The sequence below is a fragment of the Podarcis melisellensis genome, assembly GCF_964234715.1.
Source record: "Podarcis melisellensis genome assembly, chromosome: 1".
Lineage (NCBI taxonomy): Eukaryota > Metazoa > Chordata > Lepidosauria > Squamata > Lacertidae > Podarcis > Podarcis melisellensis.
Window position 1 is genome coordinate 112,528,675 of NC_138528.1, and position 25,737 is coordinate 112,554,411.

A 25,737-nucleotide genomic window follows, 5' to 3' on the forward strand; every position below is an offset into this window, starting at 1 on the left:
TGATTATATGGTTATATGATTATATGGTTGGAAGCAATATCAGACAATATTGTAATGTAGCATATACTATTGTGGGTTTTTTTTGCATGGAAAGAGAACCGTCTGTAGCAGAAGTTCTCAGCTCAAAGTCTGTGCACCTCTGGTAATCCTTTCAGGTGGACTGTGGAAAGAACAGTTGAAAATATCTATACTGGGCCCCACAGTTGATTCCCCCCCCCCCCCCCTGACAAGGAAGATTAAGCCATTTTGACCAGCCTAGCAAAATGCTGGCCTAGGGCCTATAATATTCATAATATAATGCTGATACATTTAATCATTCTCTTCCTTCTCCCACACACCTTTTTAACCAGTGGCCTTTCTTGGCAGCCAGGCTTAAGGCCCATGATTTTTGTAATACGGCACAGGTTTTGACCATGAGGCTAGTATTAAAGGAGGGGGGAGATTATTAGCAAGACCACCTATAGTTTTCAAGTGGTCACTGGAAAAAAAAAGTTTCTGCTGGTCTAAAGGCATGTAACACGGAGACTATATATTACATACACATTTAACAGAGAAGGGGCCATAGTTCACACATACCCTGCATTGCAGGGAGTTGGACTAGATGACCCTCAGGGTCCCTTCCAATTCTACAATTCTGTGATTCTATATCAAAGTACAGTCCATAGCATTTCCAGGTGGGGGTGTTCATCTTCCACTTTATTCATTGTGTTGTGACAGAATTGACAGAACACTGTCTCCCCACCCCACCCCCATTACAGAAGTGAAAGTGTCCATTATGTTAAGATAACATTATTTTATTCCCTCACATCCATATAGGTCTCAAATATATTCCGGGGAGTCTGAGTAATTTTTACTTAGTGATGGTGTTTGACTGTAAGCCTCTAGCTCAGCGGTTGCCAAACGTTTTGGGCTCTTGGGCACATGCCACAAAATGGCTGCCGCGGGCACTGGTGTAACACGAAGCGTCTGCTGCATCTGAAAGGGCAGAAAAAAGAGAGAGGACCACAAAATGATGAAGGCATGCTTCTCACCTCCTGGTCTTTGCACCTCTGCTCCGTTCAGGACAAGAGAGAGAGCGGACATCAAATTGTGGCACCCAGTGGGCACGTTTAAGGGGGCACGTCCAATACTGAAGAGGCTGAGCTGATTGTAAACAAGAACAAAGCAAGAGAAGCAAACAGTCTCTTGTGAACGGTGTATTTTTGAGGGGATATTTACTGAGGTATTTCACAGGTGCCATAACAGGTACTCATGGGCACCCTGGCAGTCATAGGCACTGCTCTATCCAATGATAATAATAATTTATACCCTGCCCATCTGGCTGGGTTTCCGCAGCCACTCTGGGTGGCTCCCAATATTAAAAACACGATAAAACATCAAATATGCTGGACGGTGAAAAGTGCAGACTTTTAATCTGCATATACCTTACTGTGCAGCAGCCCTCAAATATAGTAGATAGCTGTCCGTTATAACATAAAATGTACTCTCTGTGACAGTGCAACTATCTACTCTGCTTAGGTGTGCCAAATGTAAGGATACCAAAACCAGCCTATTTCAGATCCATGCCACTTTCACATTGGTTCACTCACAGGGCCATTCCACTCCATTTCCAGATCTGAATGTGTATTTAAATATGCATTCTGAACATATTTGCTCTTGAGTTATGTATTTCTAGCAGAAGCGGCTTACTAGGTGGGCTGGATCCGCTATACTTACTTCCCACCAGGCGGGTCGCTGTTTTTTTTCTGGGAGGGAAAGGGAGACGGAGAGGCAGCAAGGAGGTTGGTGTTGTGTCATATGCAATTTTGGCCTAAATTTGGACTCGAATGAAATAAATAGGCTTAAGGAATCGTAACTGTGTGCCGGACTGTGCTCACACTACAATATTGCATACCGAGTTGGCTTGCCCAGGATAATGAGTTTTCACACAGCTTGCAAACTAAATTCTTGTGGTACAAGCCATAACAAAATGGCTTGCAGCATCAGACAGTGAACCTGGAAAATGATCTCTTAGGATAACTTCCAAGTGACCTTGTGATGGAGCTTATGTTATCGCTGTGCAATGTGACCCCTGATGGCCTTCTGTACTGTAAAGATATTTTAAGCAATTGCAGTCCAGGCCCTATCAGTGGTCACTGGCACATGTATGCTAGAGAAATGTTTTCCAGGGTTGAGTGTGTGGAAAACCTAATGGGGGAGAAGGTGTCATGATGGGGAAGGAACAGTCTGAAGGAAAGAGATAGAAAGCAGGGACAGTACAGAGGCCCTCCACAGAATATTTCCATTGGAAAGCCAGTCCCCCCCCCCCAGTCCTTTTTGAGTTGTTTTTGTTCTCACAGGTAGGACTGAGGGGCCATTCATAACAATTTTCCTTGCAAAAATATAATATAAAGAGATTAGGCCTCATGGCAGTCACAGAGATCACAGGATAGATTTTCCTTTAAAACAATAACACAAGCAGACATATGTAAAAAGTTTTGCGCAGTCTTCCAGAAAGAAACGGCAGCCAATATATTTTTGTGATGTCTTTCTCGGGAGTGATATACACATCGCATAATACCTCCATTCTCAAAACAAATTGCTCATACCCCCTTTAAGGAATAATAAGCACAATGCAGTGAAAAATAACTGACTGTTCAAAGCTTGCATGAATTCTCATGATTTCCAGAGACTTTGTACTTTGCGCATATATCATACCCTCCAACATTTCTCCAATGAAAACAGGGACGTCCTATTCCATAACATTAAAATTCTATTATTTATACCTCGCCCATCTGACTGGGGACTCAGCTACACTGGCAAAGGACAAAACACTTTATATGCATTGTTTATGCATTCTAACACTGTGACACCAGATGGTGCTGTGGAGTTACGTTTTTTGCTAACCCGATTTCTCTCACAAAGTTTGCAGCGCCTGAAACACTCCTTTGATGTGTCTAGAATCCAGCCTGGGTTGCCCCAGCCACTCTGAGCAGCCTCCAACATATATAAAAACATAATGAAACATTAAACATTTTTTTAAAACTTCCTTATACAGGGCTGCCTTCAGATGTCATCTAAAGTTGCCATATGTCCTCTTTTTCCAGGACATGCCCTCTTTTTCATGGGTAGAGTTGTCAAAGCAATCTATAGTTAAAAGTAGCACTTGGCAAATGTGTCCTATTTTTTCTCTCTTCAAAATATGACAATCCTATTAACCCTCCAACATTTTCCCGATGAAAATAGGGATGACCTACCATACCCTCCAACATTTTTCTGATGGAAATCGGGACATCCAAAGGAAAAGTGGGACCTTCTGGGATCAAATCTGAAACCAGGACGGCTTCTGTAAATCCAAAACTAAACCTGGAAAATACGGACACTTGGAGGGTCTACACCAGGGGTCAGCAACCTTTTTCAGCCATGGGCCGGTCCACCATCCCTCAGACCATGTGGGGGGCCAGACTGTATTTTGAAGGGAAGAAATGAACGAATTCCTATGCCCCACAAATAACCCAGAGATGCATTTTAAATAAAAGCACACATTCTACTCATGTAAAAACACCAGGCGGGCCCCACAAATAACCCAGAGATGCATTTTAAATAAGAGGACACATTCTACTCATGTAAAAACATGCTGATTCCTGGACCATCTGTGGGCCAGATTGAGAAGGCGATTGGGCCGGATCTGGCCCCCGGGCCTTAGGTAGCCTACTCCTGGTCTACACATATACAGGGATTTGCCAAAAGATGCACAGGACATGCCCCTGGATGAAATATACTGCAGTGGTTCCTCGGGTTAAGAACTTAATTTGTTCTGGAGGTCCATTCTTAACCTGAAACTGTTCTTAACCTGAAGCACCACTTTAGCTAATGGGGCGCTTCTGCCGCGCCGCCGGAGCACAATTTCTGTTCTCATCCTGAAGCCAAGTTCTTAACCCGAGGTACTATTTCTGGGTGAGCGGAGTCTGTAACCTGAAGCGTCTGTAACCTGAGGTACCACTGTATTTGTATGAATTGAAGCAACAGGATCATGGGCAATATCTTGGGAACTTAGTGATTCAATAAAATGTTCTGTCTTGCTCTCTCTTTCTCACAACTGGTTTTTCCTCCCCCCCCCCCCCAACAGACCTGCTTGTTGCTCTGGAGAGCAAATTGCCGAGACATGGAATATCGAGCAACAGCCTGTAAAAGTATTTACAGCGCCCTTTCCATTTGTACTAGTCTGAAATGTGTCTAGAGCCTGCCCTTGAGCGAATATACACGGTAACAAATGCTTCCATCTCTTACAGAGAATGGCCTTTAAAATCCTCTTGTGGACAAGCTAGCTATGGCTCCAAGATCCTTTTTTTTCTGGGTGAATCAATACCTAGGTCCTGTTTCAAAACCACATAAATGTCAGCGATAGACTTTGTGCGTGAAACGTAATGAATGGTAAGAGGAACAGCTGGCATTGGAAACGAATTGGCTGACTTGAAATATATTTATTGAATTCATAGGCTGTTCTGCCCAACAAGAGGAGAGCATAATGGCCAAGCGCGCCCATTTACCTATTGGCAAATAGCTTCCAATTAAAAAACAAATTGCTCATTGAGATTCAGTGTGCCAGAAGCTTAGAAACAAATTTATTAGCATAATTAGCAGCATCAGAAAGAAATAGCACATTGGGAGCTTAAACGCTGATTTTACCAGCATAATATAACAATCATTGTCAATGCGGAATGGATAGCCTAGACTACTTTTTATTATGGTGAATGTGTATTTTTTATTGTTTGATGAGGAATGCCTAAAACCGAAATAATCACAGGCCACTTTCATAACGTGGCTGGAGTCTAATGGTACTCAGTAGTCAGACAATATTTCATTGATCCATTTAGGACCAAGCTTCATGGGTGCTTTTTAAAGGGGGCCCTCTATCTGGTGATTGATGGATATGTAACCCATGCACGGTCTTTGTTTTTCTGCCATCCTTTGCTGGCAATCTATACCAAGTTTTCTATGACTCTCTGGTAGACCTGGCCAAGTATTTATAAATAATTGCCTTAACAGATGCCACAATTAAACGTGGAATTCACTGCTACAAAAATGTTTATGGGCAGTTGCATGGATGGTCTTAAGTAAACAACGATTTCATAAGATCATAGAAGTTATGTTTGTCAATGCCTACTAACTATGATAGCTAAATGTAACTTACCATATATACTTGAGTATAAGCCGACTTTATCAGCACATTTTTTATGCTGAAAAAGCCCCCCTTGGCTTATACTTGAGTGAGGGTCCTTTTGGGCTGCTCCTCCCTCCTCCTCTGCCTTTGCCGCTGCCGGTGAGGAACGAGCAGCCCAAAAGCAGCCCTTTTGGGCTGCTTGTTCTTCCTCCGCCGCTGCCGCCGCTACCGCCGCTACCGCCACCACCACGTTTGTGGTGTGGTGAACCGGCTTATACTTGAGTCAATAAGTTTTCCCAGTTTTTTGTGCTAAAATTAGGTGCCTCCGCTTATATTCAGGTCGGCTTATACTCGAGTATATACGGTACATTTACAGAAGCAGTATATCTCTTAATATCAAGCACTGGGGACAAACAACAGGGAAAGACCATCACCTTTGTGGCCTGCAAAGGTCTCCCCCATGAGTGGTCTGGAGGGTGGCAACAAGAGAATGGGGACTTTTCTTCAGTGGCTCCCCATCTGTGGAAAGCTCTTCCCGAGGAGCCTCACCGGGCACCTTCATTACATATTTTTAGGCACCAGGCAAAAATGTTTCTCTTCAACCAGGCGTTGGGCTGATTAACATTTTATGGCCTTTGAAATGTATCTGCTGGAAGGAGTTTATTGTTTTGTTTTACTTTCATTTGCTTTATTATGTATTTTGTGTTTTTATTTTGCATTCTTATGTCTCTGGCTTTTCAAAGTTAGAAACAGAATGCTGAACAAAATGGATTTTGATCTGCTCCAGTAAGGACCAGACCAAGAAGGACTGGAGTACAAATGTTCAGTGTTTTTAATAGAAATATTAAGCCTTCAGTCCCACTTACCTGGGAGAGTAAGTTCCTTTGAACTTGCTGGAGCTTACTTCTGAATGCACAGGACTTTGTTTTTGATTAGGTATTCTGTATCATTCAGCAGCCTTTTCATTCCATGGAAATTTACTTTTTGGAGGACAAACATTTTCGAACCAATGTGTTATCTACCACACATTATGGCCCTTCTCTACTTGACGCAAGCAAGCAAATTTATTCATTCATTCACTGGAGCTACCTGTGAAGGTTCTGTAATAATAAAGTACATTCTTTTCTGATTCCTCAACTAGGAAATGATAACAGAGATACAAAGGCCCTTGTAATGGGAACTCCCCTCTCTTTTAAAATACCTCTGATAATAAAGTCATCAGTCCTTCTGGCAGTGTGAGAAGATAGTTCTCTTTATGGATAATAGAAATAAATATTAAGATATACAATATTAATTAAATAAAATTTAAAATGATATTAGATAAATATTAAGAAATAAAAATATCCCACTGGGGAGAAATACAGCAACTGATATAGAACATTTAGGAGTCTGGTCCTGGGTTGCTGAACAAGACAGGAAGCAGCCTGCTTGTTGTTGTGTTGTTGTTTAGTCGTTTAGTTGTGTCCGACTCTTCGTGACCCCATGGACCAGAGCACGCCAGGCACTTCTGTCTTCCACTGCCTCTCGCAGTTTGGTCAGACTCATGTTTGTAGCTTCGAAGACACTATCCAACCATCTCGTCCTCTGTCGTCTCCTTCTCCTTGTGCCCTCCATCTTTCCCATTCTGTTAGGCAATATGATACACCCAGTTCTCCCTGAGTGACTTCACTCTATGAATGATTCTAAAAGTTGGCACTGCCTGGAAGTGCATGAACCCATAAGCAAATCCCTTCAGCAAGCTGGAATCAGCTGGGAACACTCTTCCCCTCCTTCCTCCTGACTTTCTTTGGTTCCTCTTGGCCAGGCTTCCTCAAACTCGGCCCTCCAGATGTTTTTGGCCTACAACTCACATGATCCCTAGCTTGCAAGACAGTGGTCAGAGATGCAGGAAATTGTAGTCTCAAAACACCTGGAGGGCCGACTTTGAGGAAGCCTGCTCTTGGCAGCCGCCATTCCATGGCCAATGCATATGCTCAGTCCTTAGTGGAATATTTTTGCTTCCCTTTATTTTTCTGCAATAAGTAAATGGCAGAAACATGGCAGTTGCCACAGCCAATGTGGGCAATTGAAGGCAAGGAGGAAGAAAATGGTGACGAGAAGCAGCAGTCAAGGGAGCAAACTCAGGGTTGGAGTTTTATTGAACCCTTGGTGGTCTTTGGAATAGTCAGGGCTTTTTTTCAGCCGGAACTTGCCAGAACTCAGTAGCAGTGACTACATTATTACCTGAGCACTGTTACACAGCATTTGATATTTTCATTTACATACATTCATTCGAAATAAGATGAGTTTATGAAGCAATTTTATATCCTCCCACCATGCTGACGAAGAATTCTACGAAACAGTAGTCAATATCCGGAATAACTGTTTAGTGTTGGACATTATATTTGCTGAATACACAAAGCTTCACAGCTTGTCTTTCGTCGTTCAAAGTCTGGTACCTCGCTTCATTTAAAGATTTTCAGAGACTTTGAGACTAAAGATTTCATTTTGGACTTGTTATGGTTTGAAGGAATTCTATAAAAGATTGTCTATTGCGTATGTACATAGTCATCATGTTGCCTAGACACTGCTGAAGAACTCAGTTCTGGCACCTCTCAGGTGGGTGCCATTGCCATTATAAGAGAATGAGGGAGGCATTCGTGGTGAGTTCGGCACCTCTTTTTCTATAACTGTGGAATGTGGTCATCAGTGCTCATGTAAATCTTCAATATCTTCATCCCACCACCACTCATCCCCAAGATCTGATGGGGAGGCAAGGCTTAGTCCTCATCATGAGATCCAAAGGACAAGTGAAGCACCCATGAAACAGATGCTTCTGTTATCCAAAAAAGTTACCAGAGAAACCCCTAACGCTTGTTGTTGTTTAGTTGTTTAGTCGTGTCCGACTCTTCGTGACCCCATGGGCCAGAGCACGCCAGGCACTCCTGTCGTCCACTGCCTCCTGCAGTTTGGTCAAACTAACGCTAAGAATATACGTTTTGTTTCCAGTACATTTTAATGCCCCACAGATAACAATATTCAGAGAAAATATTTGTAGCAGCTTCACAGAACTCTGTATTTACTTGTTTTTGTTTACGCATGATTCCTATTTCAAATGCTAATTATTAATTAGTGACCCTTTCTTCATTTCCCCCCCTGACAACTATTAATCTCTCTTTTTAATTAAGGAATAATAGTTCCATTATTTTCTGAAATGTGTTTCTCAAAAGCTTTTCTTTTGAGGGCAGATTAACAGCCTATTCAGATGCAACCCATCACCGACACAGAGGATAACGGTGGGTGGTGTCTTGGGAGAAACCTGGAGATTATGATTCTGAGTTTAGCGCAATGATGAATTAGTGTTCTATTATTTCCTATTCTCAGCTCAGCCTCTATCAGGAGAATTTCAGATTTTCCTATCTTCGGTTCTGATTACAGTCTGTATCAGGAGAATGAGTTATCCTGGACTTTAATTTGCCTATTACAGGTTCCTCATTTCATTATACATTCTTACTGATAGCAGCACCAAATGTAACAGCAGAAATTGGCACTCCATTCATCCATTGTCACGATAAAGATTCCAGATGAAAATAGCCAAACATAAATCAGGTCTCTGGAAGACACTCTGAAGATTTTAAAATGAATAGAACATGCAGCATTTGTTACTCTTTATAGCAAAGACAGTAAAAGAACAGAAAGTGAAAGGACTTGTTCAGAGGCAAACTTACAAACTACTTTAATTTGAACAATGAATAAATTAGAGGGTGTTCCCTAACACCTTTCACTGTTGCAGGTATTACTGTAACTAAATGGAAAAGACCCTGATGTTGGGAAAGATGGAGGGCACAGGGAGAAGGGGACGACAGAGGACGAGATGGTTGGACAGTGTTCTCGAAGCTACCAGCATGAGTTTGACCGAACTGCGGGAGGCAGTGGAAGACAGGAGTGCCTGGCGTGCTCTGGTCCATGGGGTCACGAAGAGTCAGACATGACTAAATGACTAAAGAACAACAACAACAAATGCAAAGGAGGACAGAGCTTCTGTATCTTTAACCATTCTGAGCATATGATACAGATTTTAGATGTAGATGTTCTTCAGTTCCAGTTACAGATAGGTAGCCGTGTTGGTCTACCATAGTCAAAACAAAAAAATTCCTTCCAGTAGCACGTTAAAGACCAACTAAGTTAGTTCTTGGTATGATATCTGAAGATATCTGAAGAAGTGTGCATGCACACGAAAGCTCATACCAAGAACTAACTTAGTTGGTCTTTAAGGTGCTACTGGAAGGAATTTTTATGTTCTTCAGTGTAAGTCACTTGGAGACCTACTTGTGACAAAGACAAGAGACTGTTTGTTGTCAACTGTTAATGACTGCACTTGGTCTTATAGGAAACAGCAAGGGGCGAGATGGCTAAAAATAGCTTTATCATGTATAATGAGATAAGAATCCAATGTCTCTAATTCAGACCAGGTCTCTCCATGGTTTTAAGTTTGGTAATAAGTTGCAATTCAGTAACTTCTCTTTCCAGTCTGTTTCTGAAATTATTTTGTAATAAGGCAGCTACTTTGAGATCTTGTATAGAATGTCCTGGGAGACTGAAGTGTTCTCCTACTGGTTTCTCTGTCTAGTTCGGCTTAGTTTATTGAATTTCTGAGTCACTTCCCGCAACAGACAAAGCAATTGCTTACTTGTGGCAGTCCAGGGGCCTAGCATGGGAGGGGTGTTACCGGGGTGATTGGCCTGGGCACAATTTTTTTTAGGGGTTCACCTCTGCAGCTGCCAGTCCAATTGAAGGTGCTTCCCTTCCTGCCTTACCTGAGCAGCATGCCAAGCAGTAGCCAGGAGAGGACGGACCCTGTCATCCCTCGGCTGTGTGGTGACCCCCGCTGGGAGGGGAGGCTGGCAAAGAGCGAGACTCGCGGTGGCAGCGGCACCCCAGTCGGAGGAGATGCACACACATGTCCTGCCACTGCTCCACGGCGTCACATGGAGACACCAGTTTGGGGGCGCAATACTTTACTTGCCCTGGACACTAGCAACCCATGCTACACCACTGCGGGAGCCTTCCACAAAAATCAGGTGCATGTTTTCTAATATACTGCAACTTATAAATATGGTAATGAGACATGCCACCTTTAAAAATAATAATAATAGTGGTGTTCTGGTTCACTCGCGCCAGAATCTTACAAAATGTAATTATAACCAAGTCCCATTGAAAGCACTGAAATGAAACTTGTCCATGATTAACAAGTCCCATTGACTCCAATCTCTCTATTACATTTCATTGAATTGTTTTCCAGGTGAAGAAAACAACTCTATTGAGATCTAGAGCAGGCTTCCTCAACCTCGGCCCTCTGGGTGTTTTGAGACTACAATTCCCAGCATCCCCGACCACTGGTCCTGCTAGCTAGGGATCATGGGAGATGTAGGCCAAAAACAGGACCACCTGTTCCTCAGTGGGTGCCCTTCCTACTGAGGTTAGGTGAGTGGAAAGAGCACATCAGGCCTCCTATTGCTACCCCACGTCTGGGCGCCTAAGCCCTCCTCCCAGGAGTTTTCAGCACCAGGTGTAAACAGGTTTACATTCTTGGAAAAACCTAACCAACAAATAAAATTTACTGGTGCAATTTTGAGCTCTGTTGACAACAAGACTTGCACATACAATGAAACAGGGTGCCGTCCATGGTGTTTTAAGAATTTAATTTCTGATCAGTTCATGTTCTCTTCCCTTCTCAGCCTTTGGAAGAACAAGTCTGGGACCTGTTACGTGAAGCGGACAAGACTGCAGCTGAAGCCAAAGATAAAAGCCAGGTGTATGATGCTATGGCAGAAACCATGGGAGATGCATGGGATTCTCTTGTTATTGTCCTGGAGAAGCGCAAGGCGCTTTTGGAGCTGACCTCTGATTTTTTTGAAAATGCGCTGGAGGTTCGTATGTAGAAAAAAATAATTGTAAAATTATTATTTTTTAAGTAACATATACAACAATATATTTCAGTTTGTTTGGTTAAAAAAACAACAACGAAACACCATTCCAACTAACCCACAAAACACTGGGCTGGTATGCTAGACCTTGAAGCCCTTTGGTCAGATTCAGCAGAGCTCTTCTTACTTGCCCTGAGGGAGAATCACCACTGCTTGAACTTAAATAAGATTCCAAAGCACGATGAAATCCATGACTGTTTAGTGGTTTGTTTGTATTATGGTGAGCTTGAAAGTGGGTCATTCTCTGTAACACTTAACTCTAAAGAAAAATCTTTTGCGGGGAGAATTCAAGCATGTGCCAGTAATTTAGGTTTACACCGCTTAAAGTGGATTAAATTGCATCCTGTCGCCCTGGCAAGATAAATTCACTTGTTTGCTTTTTTAGAAAACAGTCTTTTTGCCATTAGGAAATTGATGAGGAACTTCATTGAGAAGTGTAGGATAGATGAATGCTTGACAGAAAGACACCCCACAAGCAAGTTACAATGAACGTTCAGTGTTGTGTACTTGCCCAACAAATAAATCAGAACGAATGCCAAAGATCAGACATAGTCAAATCTCTCCATAAGCTTTGTGGAAGCAAATCAGGATGAATGCTGAATAAACAGGTCATACCTTGTTTACAACATTCCATTACAATACAAAGAAATGTAAGATAAAATCAGGTGTGCTTCCGCTTCAGCTGAAAAGGGAACGATCAGGACAAAATCTGGAGTGAAAATATCTGGGGAAAGTATTCCAGTATTGTGGTATCTTACCTAAGGATAATCTAAACATATAGATGTTGTAAAATTAGATGGCTACAAAGGTTATTGATGTGTTGGGATGACAGAGCCTCCAAATTCAGCTTGAGATGCTGCATCTTCTGAAAGTCTGTGACAATTTAGGGACGGGTGGTTCCTTTCTTTAAAAATACTCACTCCGCTTATTGAAATTACCCTAGATTCCTGGGTATTATTTAGGAGCCATTTCTGATTCCTTCTGTATTCCTTATATGTTTCACCTGTTTAGGAGTCTTCAAATTTGCCTTGATAATGCTAAATACTAGTTTTATTTATTTTTATAGTGACATCCCTGCGTATGGTTCTTTACAAATAATATTGTAAGGGGCTTACGATCTACAAAACAGATTTGAAGAAGTAAGAGGTGGTACTGAGACTGGCACCGGACTTCAGGCCCCCTGGGCATGGTTCTAACAATGCGTCAGTAATGGATTTGGGGCAGTGCTTTTGAAAGGGAGCTAAACTTGGCTCCCATCCATGGTGGCCATCTGCTGCCTTACGTTACCCAAAATCCAGTGCCCTGACCCATAGATCTATGCAAGCCATAGTCCTACTGAAACTACAGACGTATTAATACATTTCATAGATCAGTGGACCAGGGCATTACATTACGGGTAACTTAAAATGGCAGGTGGCCACTGCAGATGGGAGCTAAGCTGTTCAAAAGTGACCCTGTCTACTGAGAAGTGCCTACTAAGGGATTGTGGTCTGCTGCTTCTACTTGTGCTGGGGAAGGAGCAGTCCTGGCAAAGTAACAGAAGAAGGGAGAAAGCAATCTGAACTGAAGAAGAAAAGCATTTTTATCCCCTCCAGCATAATGCCATTTCCCTGCAACCAGGCTGTGGGGAGGTTGGACACTGCATGCAAGGAAATGGGGCAGAAGAATGATTAAGCACTCCTCATGCTTTGCTGGTTTTCCCAGTAGTGATGTATGGCAGTAAGAGCTGGACCATAAAGAAGGCTGATCGCCAAAGAATTGATGCTTTTGAATTATGGTGCTGGAGGAGACTCTTGAGAGTCCCATGGACTGCAAGAAGATCAAACCTATCTATTCTGAAGGAAATCAGCCCTGAGTGCTCACTGGAAGGACAGATCGTGAAGCTGAGGCTCCAATACTTTGGCTACCTCATGAGAAGAGAAGACTCCCTGGAAAAGACCCTGATGCTGGGAAAGATGGAGGGCACAAGGAGAAGGGGATGACAGAGGACAAGATGGTTGGACAGTGTTCTCAAAGCTACCAACATGAGTCTGACCAGATTGTGGGAGGCAGTGGAAGACAGGAGTGCCTGGTGTGCTCTGGTCCATGGGGTCATGAAGAGTCTAAACATGACTAAACAACTAAACAACAATGGCATGCTTTGCTTATCCACTGCATGTTGCATCCTTTCCATGAAGAAGCTTCAGCAAAGATCCTGGCTTGTTTGATGCTGAAAATGTACATTAGCCAGGTCTATCATTTCCCCCCTCTCCCTTAGTTATGCACACCAGCCTTTCCCTTCCTTTCCCTTCCTTTCCCTTCCTTTCCCTTCCTTTCCTTTCCCTTCCCTTCCCTTCCCTTCCCTTCCCATCCCATCCCAATGGCCCCTTAAGTTCATTTCAAAAGAAATTATTTAGCTCCCAGAGCCTTCTGGTGGTTCCCTCACTGCGGGGAAGTGAGGTTACAAGGAGCCTGGCTGAGGGCCTTCTTGGTAGTGGTGCCCGCCCTTTGGAACGCCCTCCCATCAGATGTCAAGGAAATAAGCAACTTTCTGAAGGCAGCCGTGTATAGGGAAGTTTTTAATATTTAATGTTTTATTATGTTTTTATATATGTTGGAAGCTGCCCAGAGTGGCTGGAGCAACCCAGTCAGATGGGCGAGGTATTATTATTATTATTATTATTATTATTATTATTATTATTATTATCTTTATTATTATTATTTGCCTCTTCTCTAGCTTGGGGAGCAGAGCAAGTTCTCATCTCCACCTTTCTGTTATACTTTAGTTGTTGACCCAACTTTGAATCATGACCCAGTGTAGAAAAAGCAGCAATACGTAAATTCCGCAGGGTCCCAGATGATATTTATGGCACCCGCCATTGCAATTCTGGGTTGAAGCAAATATCTCTGAGAAGAACACAAAAAAGTGACTATCAGACAGTTTGTTAGAACATTGTTTTTTTGCTCTCAGAGTACTGCAAGGCAGCAGGAGTGGGACCAAGGATCAGGCCTCGTGTCCTGAAACATCCAAGCAGAGGGGCGAATGGGAAATGTCATATTGACTTAAAATGGAAATACTGGAAAATTCTCACTGAAATGTTTTGCTTTAAATGACAGAATGTGATTATGTGTAATCTTTGTTTTATTATGATAAAGTGCAAGCCTCATCTCTAGGATATTCTTTAATGAAAATCAGAAGTCAAATCCCAAACGTTGAAGGATAATGGATTTGTTTTATATCGTAAAGAGCATAAAAAAAACCCCAGGATGGAACATGTGAGGAAAAGCAGGCAGAGCAGAAGGCTTATTTCTCATCATCTTTCTTAATTTCGTCTGAAGTTTCTGCATCCCCAACTTCTGAGATTTGCTTGATTATTTATTTATTTCGCTCCGACAGTTTCAGCCCACAGGATATTTGCCCTACTTAAAATGCAGCATGAGATTTAGAAAGGAGCAAAAATGATGCCAAGGTTGCGTGTTGCTTAAATACAAACTTCTAATGTTCACTAAACAAAAAACAAAAACCGTTTCCTTTTGCCCCTGCCATATTTGGCAGGCTGGACTGTGTGTGTGTGTATGCATGTATGCACACACACACACACACACACACACACACACACAACGGGAGTACCCCAGCCCCCAGCCCCACCCCCAAACAATAGGAGGCAATGCTATTATAGTAAAATGGCTAGGAAAATCTAGTCAGGTGCCTGTCAGTCATGTTTTAGGTCAGAGGCATGCATGCATTGCCAATTTCCATCTTAGATGCATACTCTATGTGGGACTACCCTTGAAGGCCATTTGGAAACAGCCTTTAACCCAGAACGTCAAGGTTATAGGCTAGTACTCACTGCCTGGAGCAATACATGTCCTTAGGCCACTTTATTGGTTCACAATTAGTTAACAATTGGTGCAGTTCTGAGTATTTGTTTTGCTATTTACAATCCTAAAAAGTTTGGACCCAGGGTACTTAAAGGACAGCATGCTCCCATAAGAACCTGCCCATTTGCTTAAGTTATTGTTTGATGTCCTGCTGTATGTCCTTCCTCCTTCTGAGGATAGGATGATGGCTGTTAATGTGAGAGATCTTTTCCGTGGTGGTCCTTTGGTTATAGAACTACATCTTCAGGAAGTTCTGTCTGCTATTCTTCTACCTCTCCTTCAGGAAACAGCTTAAAAGATTCCTATTCCGGTGGCATTTTGAGCTGGATGTGGCTTGAGTATTTATACTGATGTGATTTATTTTGTTTGTTTGTTTGTTTGTTTATCTTGCTGCTAGGTGTTACGATTTGCATTGTTCTCGGTTGGATTTGATGAAGTGGCTTATATTTTTGTCTTTTTGTAATTGTATGGGTTGTCAGCCTCCTTGGTTTTAGGTAGAGCCAGAAGACAGGGTATAAACATGTTGTTGTTGTTGTTGTTGTTACCTTCTGCCTTTGAGTATATGGCTTTTCAGTGTTCTTTCTTCTATGATTCTCTGCCTCCTGAATGTAAATTGGAAAATTGATGTGCTTATTATTGAGTTAGAAGTTAATGTAATTTGCTTCAAGCAATAGGTTGTATTCAATTGTTTCCATACACTGGCAGAAGGTTCGTTCCACTAGGGCTCTGGGTTAGCCGAATCCTGGCTGTTAAAACTACACAGAAGCTGTTCCTTCAAAATCACCCTAATTCATGATGATTTGTCTAAAATGCATGTGTATCTTCCATGCCAGCAGCAGCTATCACCACAAATGTACATCACTGGGGTGGAAGCCCTCCATGCGTGTGGTGCTATAAACCACATAATGAATATGCTGCTAGACTTTACAGCCCCAGGATTCAGGGCTCTTTTCAGCCCCTGCCATTTGGCGACTCGTTAATGCGTTAATTGGTGCAAGGACACTAAACAGCAGAAGTTCAATGCAAGGAGGGGTAAGCCTTTGCTGGCTAGATGCAGCCTGTGAAGCTTACATTACTCTCCTGCTGCTCTTTCCCTAAGGAGTATTGTGACAATGAAGATTGAAAAGTTAGGGCTTGTCCAAAAAGTACCTCAAGATGAGCTTCCTATTTTAATCTTAAAATTTCAAAGCGTTATTTTAAAGAGATTGTTTTGTTGCATGTTTTCGCTAGAAATGTTGATATTTTTTATATTCTAATAGGATGGATTTATCCTGAATTTTCATTATGGGTGTTTAAATGTTAATGCTTGTACTTCATAAGCCGCTTAGAAGCCTGTTTGGCTTTAAGTGGTACATTAATTGTTGTCCTGTTCACTCTGGTTCTTGTCGTATTCCGATTCTTGAGGACTAATGGTTTGGGGCCACGACTTCTGGTCCTGTCGCAGCATCATATCCTTGGCTGGCTCTGCCCTTCTGAGCTGTGTGAAGGAACCTATGAGAGTATAGCTGGCTTGTTACCTCTGCCAAACACATGTGGAAACCAGAGGAACAAAGCCAGACGGGTGAAGAAGCTGCAGACATGCCGTTGTCAAGAGCATGGCAAGGAAGCACAGTCCCACTTCCTCTCCATGCATTAGACCTCCACACGGATGGCTAATGGGTGAATAGGGCAGCGGGCTACAATTGTTCCTTAAACATTGCCTGCTCCTACTCATCCAGAGGTACATAGGTGGGAGCCATTGTGTTCTGCATGGTGAATACTGGCAAATCTTTTCCTTTCTCCTCTTTGGCCTCACTTAATTGAAAGTACACTCATTTGGAATCAAAGGGACTTTCTTCCAAGATGATTGCATTTGGGATCATGGTTTATTTGATGGCTACTGGCTAATCTTGTCTATCCAGGTGCTGATTGACCTCTAGATAAGGCCTTGCACTTGCAATGCTGAGAGCTTAGTGAGCAAGGGGTGCCAAGCATGCTCATTTCTCTCAGATCCAACAACTCTGATTACTTGTTTAGGGTGGCAGGACTGAATACATCAACAGACAAAGCTGTCCTATACAGGGTCAGACCACTGGTAGATCTATCTCAGTACTAGCCGTGGCTCTCTAGAGTTTCAGGCAAAAGTCTTTTCCAGCCCTCCCTGGAGATGCCAGAGACTGAAGCTGGGACTATCTGTGAGCAAAGTATGTGTTTTAGCAATAACTGACCTACAGGTTCTTCCTTTAGTTACCCCATTTTCCTCCCTCCCTCCCTTTCATTGGGTGATCAGTGCCATTTGCTCTGCAAAGAGATTCTCATAGGCAGCAGTGAAGCACACATGCAGTCCAGTGCTGTGCATTAGGTTAGACTCCTTGGGCCAGAACAGTAGACACTAGCACTGTTCATTCCAGTGGTATTCACCAAAGAACCCAAGGCTTTTTCACAAGTCTTCTTCCCCACCCCACCCCCCAGCATTGGTGCACATGGCTGCCATGACTGTTAGAGCTAGAAAACAGATCAAGTCTACTAATTCTCAAAAAGACAATTGTAGGATGAAGGATATGCTGGGCCATCACTGTAAATGCTTCCCACCTTTCCGAGAGCTAATGCTAAGTCCTGAGATGAGACTTTTCAGTTGGGATGTTGTCACGTGTAACTAAATTGTGGTTTCTGTCATCCTTCTTGGCTCTTCAACAGTTTGCAATCAAAATTGACCAAGTTGAAGATTTCCTGCGGAATTCCCAAGAGTTTGAGAATCCAGAATCTCTGAGAGCAATCCTGCATCAGCATGAACAACATACAAGAGGTACAGATGGATATTCCCCCCTTCTTTAATTTAGAAGATTCCTAATTATTACATATTTAGAATTGGGTCGTGGATAAATGCTGCTCCGCTTCTGTTGAAGGAAGTGAAAATCTAAAGTAATTTTTCTGGACTGCTGTTCTAATTTTACTAGTACTTGAAATTATAAACATGTAAAGGTTTGCCTACCTTTCCTTATTCTATCTATTTTCATTTCTTTCCTCCCTCCCCTTTCCTTACTTTTTTAAAAAACCGTTCCATTTCTCCCTAGAGCCCAGTCTTGCCTGATTTTCAGTGCAGTCTATCATAGGAAGGAAGTTGAGCAGTTGGGGGAGTAGTGCAGGAAAAACAACTTACTCCTTAACCTAAAGAAAACAAAATAGATTATTGTGGACTTTAGGAAATGTAAATTGAATATTCAGCCACTTATTATTGAGGGGAAGCGTGTGGAGCAGATCTTGGTGTTTCGATTTCTGGGAATGGAGTTGAGAGATGACTTAACTTGGGGAGAAAACAGCAAAGACCTGATGAAAAGAGCACAGCAGAGGTTATATTTTCTGAGAATCCTCTAGAAAAATAATCTCTCAAAGGACCTGTTGATGGCATTTTACCATTGTACTGTTGAGAGTGTATTAACTCATGGTCTGTGTGTGTGGTTTGGGAGCTGCAAGGTCAGGGAAAAAACAATGTTGTCCAGGGTTGTAAAGACTGCGGAGAGAATAATTGGGTGCACTCTCCCTACCTTGGATCAAATCTATGCTTCCAGGTGCCATAAGAAAGCTGCAGAGATAGTGCAGGATAGTGCGCACCCCACAAAATGATCTCTTTCAGCTTTTGCCTTCTGGAAGAAGGTACAGGGTTATAAAGACTAGGACTAGCCACCTGAGAAACAGTTTCTATTCAAATGCGATTTTGGTTTCAAACGCAGTGTAAGGTAGTCTCTATGGGAGTATATTGTATTTAATTATGGGGTATCAGAGTTTTTAGGGGGCTAAGCAGGCTGGGATAGCTGGGATAGCAGGCTTGTTGGTTTTTGAATGTTTGATGTAGATTTTTAATTTCGTTGTTCTGTATGGGACAATGACAATAAAGATTATCGTATCATAGTGGGTGGGAACCTGTGGCTTGACTTCCTGTGAGTTGGAGGTCCGGAGAAGAGAAGGAGTGGGAAAGGGAGAAGCTTAATGTGTGGAACAGCAGGAGGTCTGGGCAAAAAATCCCTCTTCAGCGAATCAGTTCAGGCCTCTGGCCAGAGTGATGTGTCCCTCTCCAAGCGAGGCGTGAGTGAGCACCCCAAAAGCTTCTCCTGAGGCTTAAGGGTCCTCAGCAATAGTGTGGAACATATGGGGCAATAGATGAGGGTGCCCTCCCCCAAATCTATAGATGAGGGTAGTTCTCTCAGATCAAATGGAAGGTACTTTCTGCAGCCATAGTGGAGCCTGTTGAAGACGACGTAAGCCTGATTTCTCCCCTCCTCCAGCAGTCCATGTGCTCCATCATACTATTGAGGTTCCCCAACCCTCCGGTTCAAAAGGCTTTTCATGAGCTTTAGCAGAGAGTAAAGGGTTGAGAATTCCCCAGCTTCAGTACTCCTTGTACTTATAGTAGGTTGGATGCAATCCCAAAGGAGATGGGTAATTACAATTGCATAGCACAGCAGGATAGCATCTGTCTCCAGAAACATATCTTAAAAAGCTTGGGGCTTCCTTCTAAGTAATTGTAAAAGACAGGGTCAGGCTGGCCTCCTGTTTGGAGTAAGGTGCTAGGAATTCTCGCTTGCCACCCTGCCTGCCAGCTCTCAGCTCATCTACTAGCCAGCCTCGCTTCCAGGCTACCAGCCCTGATGCTGGAAAGCAATCTGAAACCGGAACCAAAAATATGCCACAATTCAGAAACGAAACGAATAGTCCCGGGGGAGTGGACATTGGATGAGTTTTACAGTTTTGCCTGCCACAAATATGCAATTGGGTATATTCCAGAGGAAATGGAATGATGGATTTTTACAATGCAGTAAGCGTGGCTTCGTGGTGTTCAGCCGAAATATTTATGACAAGTTTTGCATGGGAAAACAAGTATGTTCCAAATTTCAGTGTACGCTGCATTTCAGGGAAATGACATTTAAAAACAAAACTGAAAACACCCAGCAGCAAATCTTGGAAGCCTGCAATTGGCTTGAGCCGAGCCACCTGGCAGCTGGGCCTAGTTTAGTGGGACTCATCTTGGCATACATTTCTCTGGGAAAGACAATTACCATGACTTTGGAGACCTGCGCTCAAAATGGTATCTGTCAAAGTAGTTTTAAGCAGAGATGCACCCTTGGAACATGGAAGGATAGGAGCCAAAGACATTGGAAGCAAGGTCTGTCAGGGATGACCAAGCCTTGGTGCAGGACCAGTGTTGAGAGTTGGCATGATGGCATATATGCCGGTGCCTCACAGTCTGGGCAGGGGACCTGCTGCCAAACGCCACCTGCAGTGAGGAGGCAGACTCAATGAGGGAGGACAGAGAGTCCAGGGATGGTATCTTGCCCAATGGTCTTCAGAAAAACTGAAGCCATCCTTGATCGGTGGCAAGAGGCAACTCACAGTTTCCTAGGGACTGTGGCTTACACAATCCATTATGCTTATACACAACCTATATACCGGTCAAATCAGATGGCTTGGGTGTTTGCCAGTCCGGATTTGAACAATCTTTGGTTGAACAGTGCTCCTTTGCAGGCCTGTCTGCTCTAGCTGACGCCACTCTGCATGGAACTATAGAACTTAGTTTCTGATTCCAGAACCCGACAGCGTTTTTTTATTGGGTGCATACCTTCATTTTACTCCTCACCCAGGTAATGCCAAAAAACGCAATCAGTTTGTGGCACTGGGCAATTGTGTGCTGTATAGGTATCCGGTTCAGTGCTGTTGTCCATCATTGCTGGGAGGCTGGATTAGCAGGATAAAAAGGAAGCCGCAGGCAATGATCTGGCAACATGGAAAGGAAATGCGCAGCAGTCACATTTCCATTTTATGTTGTATCTAGGTATTTAGGATGACTCCGCCCTAGGCAACTGCTGTTTGATACACCATCTGAAAGTGTCTGTTTCTGTAAAAGCTGCAAAAATACAGCTCCAAGGCTCTTAGCTGCCAGAAACTACACAGAGAAGCTGATGGGATATTTAAAGGGCTTTTAAAAAAGCAATGCTAGTTTTAGCACAGTGATGCCAGCAAACGGCAATTGGGTACAGTAGAGAGAAAGCTCACAAGACGCCTTCAGTGGCACTATGCAGTTAAAGCATACGCCGTCCAAGAAGTTTAGACCCAAAGGGTGTGTGGTTTCTAAAACAGCTCCTTGTGTATTTCACTCCCTCAATTCTTATTATTTATTACAAGTGGGAACGAAATGTTGCAATGTTCTCTTACCTTCTAGCATAAATGCAGCAGTTTATTGGAGGTCCCACCTGTGATAAATATTAATAAAATTGGGATCTCAAGGAGGGCTTTCTCCCCCCACCCCTGGATTCTGTTTTTCTTTTTTGCCTGAGGTAGAACAAGCCATAGTGTCTGAACATACTGAATCCTCATTGGGTGGCTGTTTTGGGGAGGGGGAACATGACCCCTTAGGGTTTCTTTTAAATTAAATTTGTTCTTGTGCGAACTTCAGGGTTTACCTGAACATGTTGTTTATATAAAGCCTTTTGGATACACAGGCCAGCTCTTATTGCTTAATACCTAGCAGTCTAAAGATTTTTTGTTTCAGAGGCTACCTCAACCTTCCAGAGCAGATTTACAGGGGGTGTGGGGCAGAGTGGGGGCACAGGGAGAGGAGAAGGAGGGGAAGTTTTCATTGTGCGGTTAAAACTCATTGCACTAATTTAGCTGGATCCCACCCAACATATTTAAGTAACCTAGGATTTGCATGAGGCACCCATTTCCTTTTGAGCGACTAGGGTTGTTATCCAATATATGGATGTTGGTTCAACAAAGTCCTTGCATGCTTTTCGTATTATTTAAATGAGTATGTGATGGCATGCCACGTTCCTTACTGTAAACATCACTCCTATGGATGTTCGTTTTCTGCGTTTGAGGGAGGAAGCTATCTTTCTATGAGAAGATTGAATGAAGGAATAAAAGGGAAGGCTATTCTTAAAAAGAAAAGAAAAATATAGCAAGATACAACCAAGAGTATGTCCCCCAACAGTTAGAGCTTGTTCAGAGCTGTACCTTTGTAGGGTAATGTACAAAACAGTCTAGCTAGGGAACACTTTGTACAGGTTCTTAAAAACTGGAGTCAGCTTTACCACTTAAAACCATTTGGTCACTACTCTTAATTGTGATCTAGAATATATACCAGTTTTCCCCAGTCTGGTGACCTCAAGAGGTTTTGCTAGCTGGGGCAGATGGGATTATAGCCTAAAACATTTGGAGAGCACTAGGTTGAGGAACACGGGTGGCGCTGTGGATTAAACCACAAGGCCTAGGGCTTGCCGATTAGAAGGTTGGCGGTTCGAATCCCCACGATGGGGTGAGCTCCCGTTGCTCGGTCCCTGCTCCTGCCAACCTAGCAGTTTGAAAGCACGAAGTGCAAGTAGATAAATAGGTACTGCTCCAGCAGGAAGGTAAATGGCTGCTCTGGTTTTGCCAGAAGCGCCTTAGTCATGCTGGCCACATGACCCGGAAGCTGTACGCCAGCTTCCTCAGCCAATAAAGCGAGATGAGCGCCGCAACCCCAGGGTCGTCCGCGACTGGACCTAACGGTCAGGGGTCCCTTTACCTAGGTTGAGGAAGGCTGGGATACAGAACCTGGTTCTCTCTGTAAATGAGTTTAACATAGAAACTGCGTTTGATTTCAGTGGAGGTGTAAAATAACAACAACAATTTTATTATTTATATGTCGCCCATCTGATTGGATTGCCCCAGCCACCCTGGGCAGCTTCCAACAAAGTATTAAAAAACATAAAAACTCAAACATTAAAAAAAAATCTACCTTCAGATGCCTTCAGATGTCTTTGAAAATTCAGATAGCTGTTTATTTCCTTGACATTTGATATATTTCCAGGCCTGAATAAACTGATATGTTTTAATTGCTATAAAAACAGTATTTCCACACAGTGATCCCTGCCATATAAACATTACAAATATGACACTAAAGCATCTTGTGGAAACTAAGGACAATTGAAATGTATTTGAAAAGCCTTTCTAATCCTTCATGAGTTTATTGCTCCCACTGAGATTTAGACATGTGGTTTTAGTCAAATGTTATGTTTACAATAAATTTAAATTGCAGTTGATAGTTTGATGCAACAGTAACTACTTTCATATTTTTAAAATCTCTTCTCTCTCTCTCGCTTTTGCATGGTTGAGTCTAGCTGGTTCAGAAGCTAGTGGCTTGAATCGTATGTAATTCTGTTCAAGACGACAGAATAGTGAATTGAAGCCTGGTCACTTTAATATGTGTTTGGTGGTCTCAATTCAATCTCCATTGGTGTGAAGCGTTCATCATCACACAGCAATTTGGCCTTGGAACAGTTGATAGTGATTGATTGCCATTGCAAAAAAAGAGGTCCATCACTGAAAACAATCAAATGAAATTGTTTGCCACAAGGAAAACGGTCTTGAAAAATATGGCTTTCCCCCAAAGGGGCAAGAGTTTCTATCCAATACCATTTATTCTTTGTTTTTACGTCTTTTCAGAAAGATAAGGATTCAGAAGTGGGTAGTTATGTATGTAATTAAAATTGTCTTCTGTATTGTTCACTTTGTGGTGTGGGCAGCTGAATCAGATTTGACGAACGTGTAAGCAGATGAGGAGAAAATACTCCAGTCATTAATGAAGTATAGTCATTACCTCAGTTTTGCCAAAACCTCTCCTCTCTCTCTCTCTCTCTCTCTCTCTCTCTCTCTCTCTCTCTCTCTTTTTCTTTCTACCCACCTGCACTAAACCTTTAAAATTGTATCATTAAACAGCCATGACCTGCCACAAAGAATCATGGGAACTGTAGTTTGCTTGGTGCTGAGGGTTGTTAGGAGACCCCCTATTCCCCTTACAGAGCTACAGTTCTCAGAGTGGTTTAACAATTGGTCTCCCTTCCCAGAGCACTCTGGGAAATGTAGCTCTGTGAGGTGAATAAGGGTCTACTAACATGTTTCAGCACCATGCAAACTACAGTTTCCAGGATTCTTTGGGAGGGGAGCCAGCACTGTTTAAAGTAGCATGGTGCTTCTTTTAAATGTGGCCATATTTTCTTTCTTGATATGTCTGGTGGTGTTTTTCAGTTCTCAACTCTGTCCTGCTGGCCTGAAATTAGATAAACAAATGAGGCATGTATCATTTGTCCACTCTAACCCCTGCATTTGGCCTAACTCTGCCCATTCTCCCATTAGCCTTGACTTTATTGCAAAATGTTGGCTGAATTGCTTCTGGGGATACAGCTTAAGGGTATAGGTCATGGGATGCCAAGGTGGCGAACCCTCCAGGTGTTTGGGCTCCAACTCTTATCAGCTTCAGCCAACATGGTTGATGGTCAAGGTTGATGGGATTTACAGTGCTGCTTTGGGTTACATATGCTTCAGGTTACATACGCTTCAGGTTACAGACTCTGCTAACCCAGAAGTAGTACCTCGGGTTAAGAACTTTGCTTCAGGATGAGAACAGAAATCGTGCTCCAGCGGCATGGCAGCAGCGGGAGGCCCCATTAGCTAAAGTGGTGCTTCAGGTTAAGAACAGTTTCAGGTTAAGAATGGACCTCTGGAACGAATTAAGTACTTAACCCGAGGTACCACTGTATAGTCCAAAAACATCTAGAGAGCACCTCATTGGCTACCCCAGGTATAAGTGATTCAGCGCTGCATTTCACATTCGATTTTTGACAGATACTCTCTGAAGAGGAACACCTTTGTCAAAGCATTTATGTATTATCATTTTGACATAAAATTAACATGCATCTCAGGGGCATTTCTCCCGAGAAGGCACAGATGTCTTTCAAAAGCAGAGCAATAAGATGTCTCTCCCCCCCGACCCGTTCCCAATCAAATCACATTCTGAGGCTTTTCTCATTATATCAAGAGAAAGTTTTATCCCCTGTAAATTACACCATGTCTGCTGTTTTGTGATTTTTTTCATCAGTTGCAATAATCACTATTTGTCAAGACTCTGGGAAATGTCAATTGGTAAGAGCGTCTGTGTGGTAATGAACATGTGAAGTACTTGAGCAAATTGTTCTGCCAGAGAGAGAGAGAGAATGTTGGCACTTATATGCTGAACTCTGCCCTTTTGTGTTTTTGAGAAAAAATAATTTTAGTGGTGGTGCTCAGACTGCCTATTATCATATTGTGATGGCTACACATTGCTGCACAGTGTTTTCTTTCCCCCGCCCCCTCACAAAATGTAAGGCATTTTGAACAAGTATTGCAGTGGAAATGTGCAAATGTATATAAATACCACTGGCATAATATGCAAATTACATGCTCAATATTTTGGGCTTCAGAAGCTGTCGGCCCTGCCCAATAATATGCAGATGTCTGAATTGCTTCTGTGATAAGTCACCTGGTAATAAATGTTGTGTTTGCTGAATGTCATCACTGCCCTCTGCTGGATATAACATTAATGTGTATTTGAATCCCTATCAGTACAGGTTTGGTTTGGTTTATACCCCTGCCAGCTGAAAGCCAGATCACACATTTTTTTCAAATATTGTGTAGTTCACAGCTGAATAATGCAGCTTTTCTACTGAAAGCCAGAGAAGAGATACGTAGCCTTGGTCTTGGGTAGTTTATGTGCTGTATAGGTAAAGGTACCCCTGCCCGTACGGGCCAGTCTTGACAGACTCTGGGGTTGTGCGCCCATCTCACTTAAGAGGCCAGGGGCCAGCGCGGTCCGGAGACACTTCCGGGTCACGTGGCCAGTGTGACATTGCTGCTCTGGCGAGCCAGAGCTGCACACAGAAACGCCGTTTACCTTCCCGCTGGTAAGCGGTCCCTATTTATCTACTTGCACCCGGAGGT

General features: G+C 42.8%; 1 protein-coding gene across 4 annotated transcripts in view; it reads left to right on the forward strand.

The window, feature by feature from the left end:
* The window catches only part of CCDC141 (coiled-coil domain containing 141), a 94,063-nt gene that overhangs the window by 12,202 nt on the left and 56,124 nt on the right, over window positions 1-25,737 (forward strand). For all 4 annotated transcript variants that reach the window (XM_081902637.1, XM_081902639.1, XM_081902640.1 and 1 more), the window contains exons 3-4: window positions 10,861-11,052; window positions 17,647-17,755. In XM_081902637.1, coding sequence (XP_081758763.1) covers window positions 10,861-11,052; window positions 17,647-17,755 — 301 coding nt within the window. The remainder of the gene's footprint in view (window positions 1-10,860; window positions 11,053-17,646; window positions 17,756-25,737) is intronic.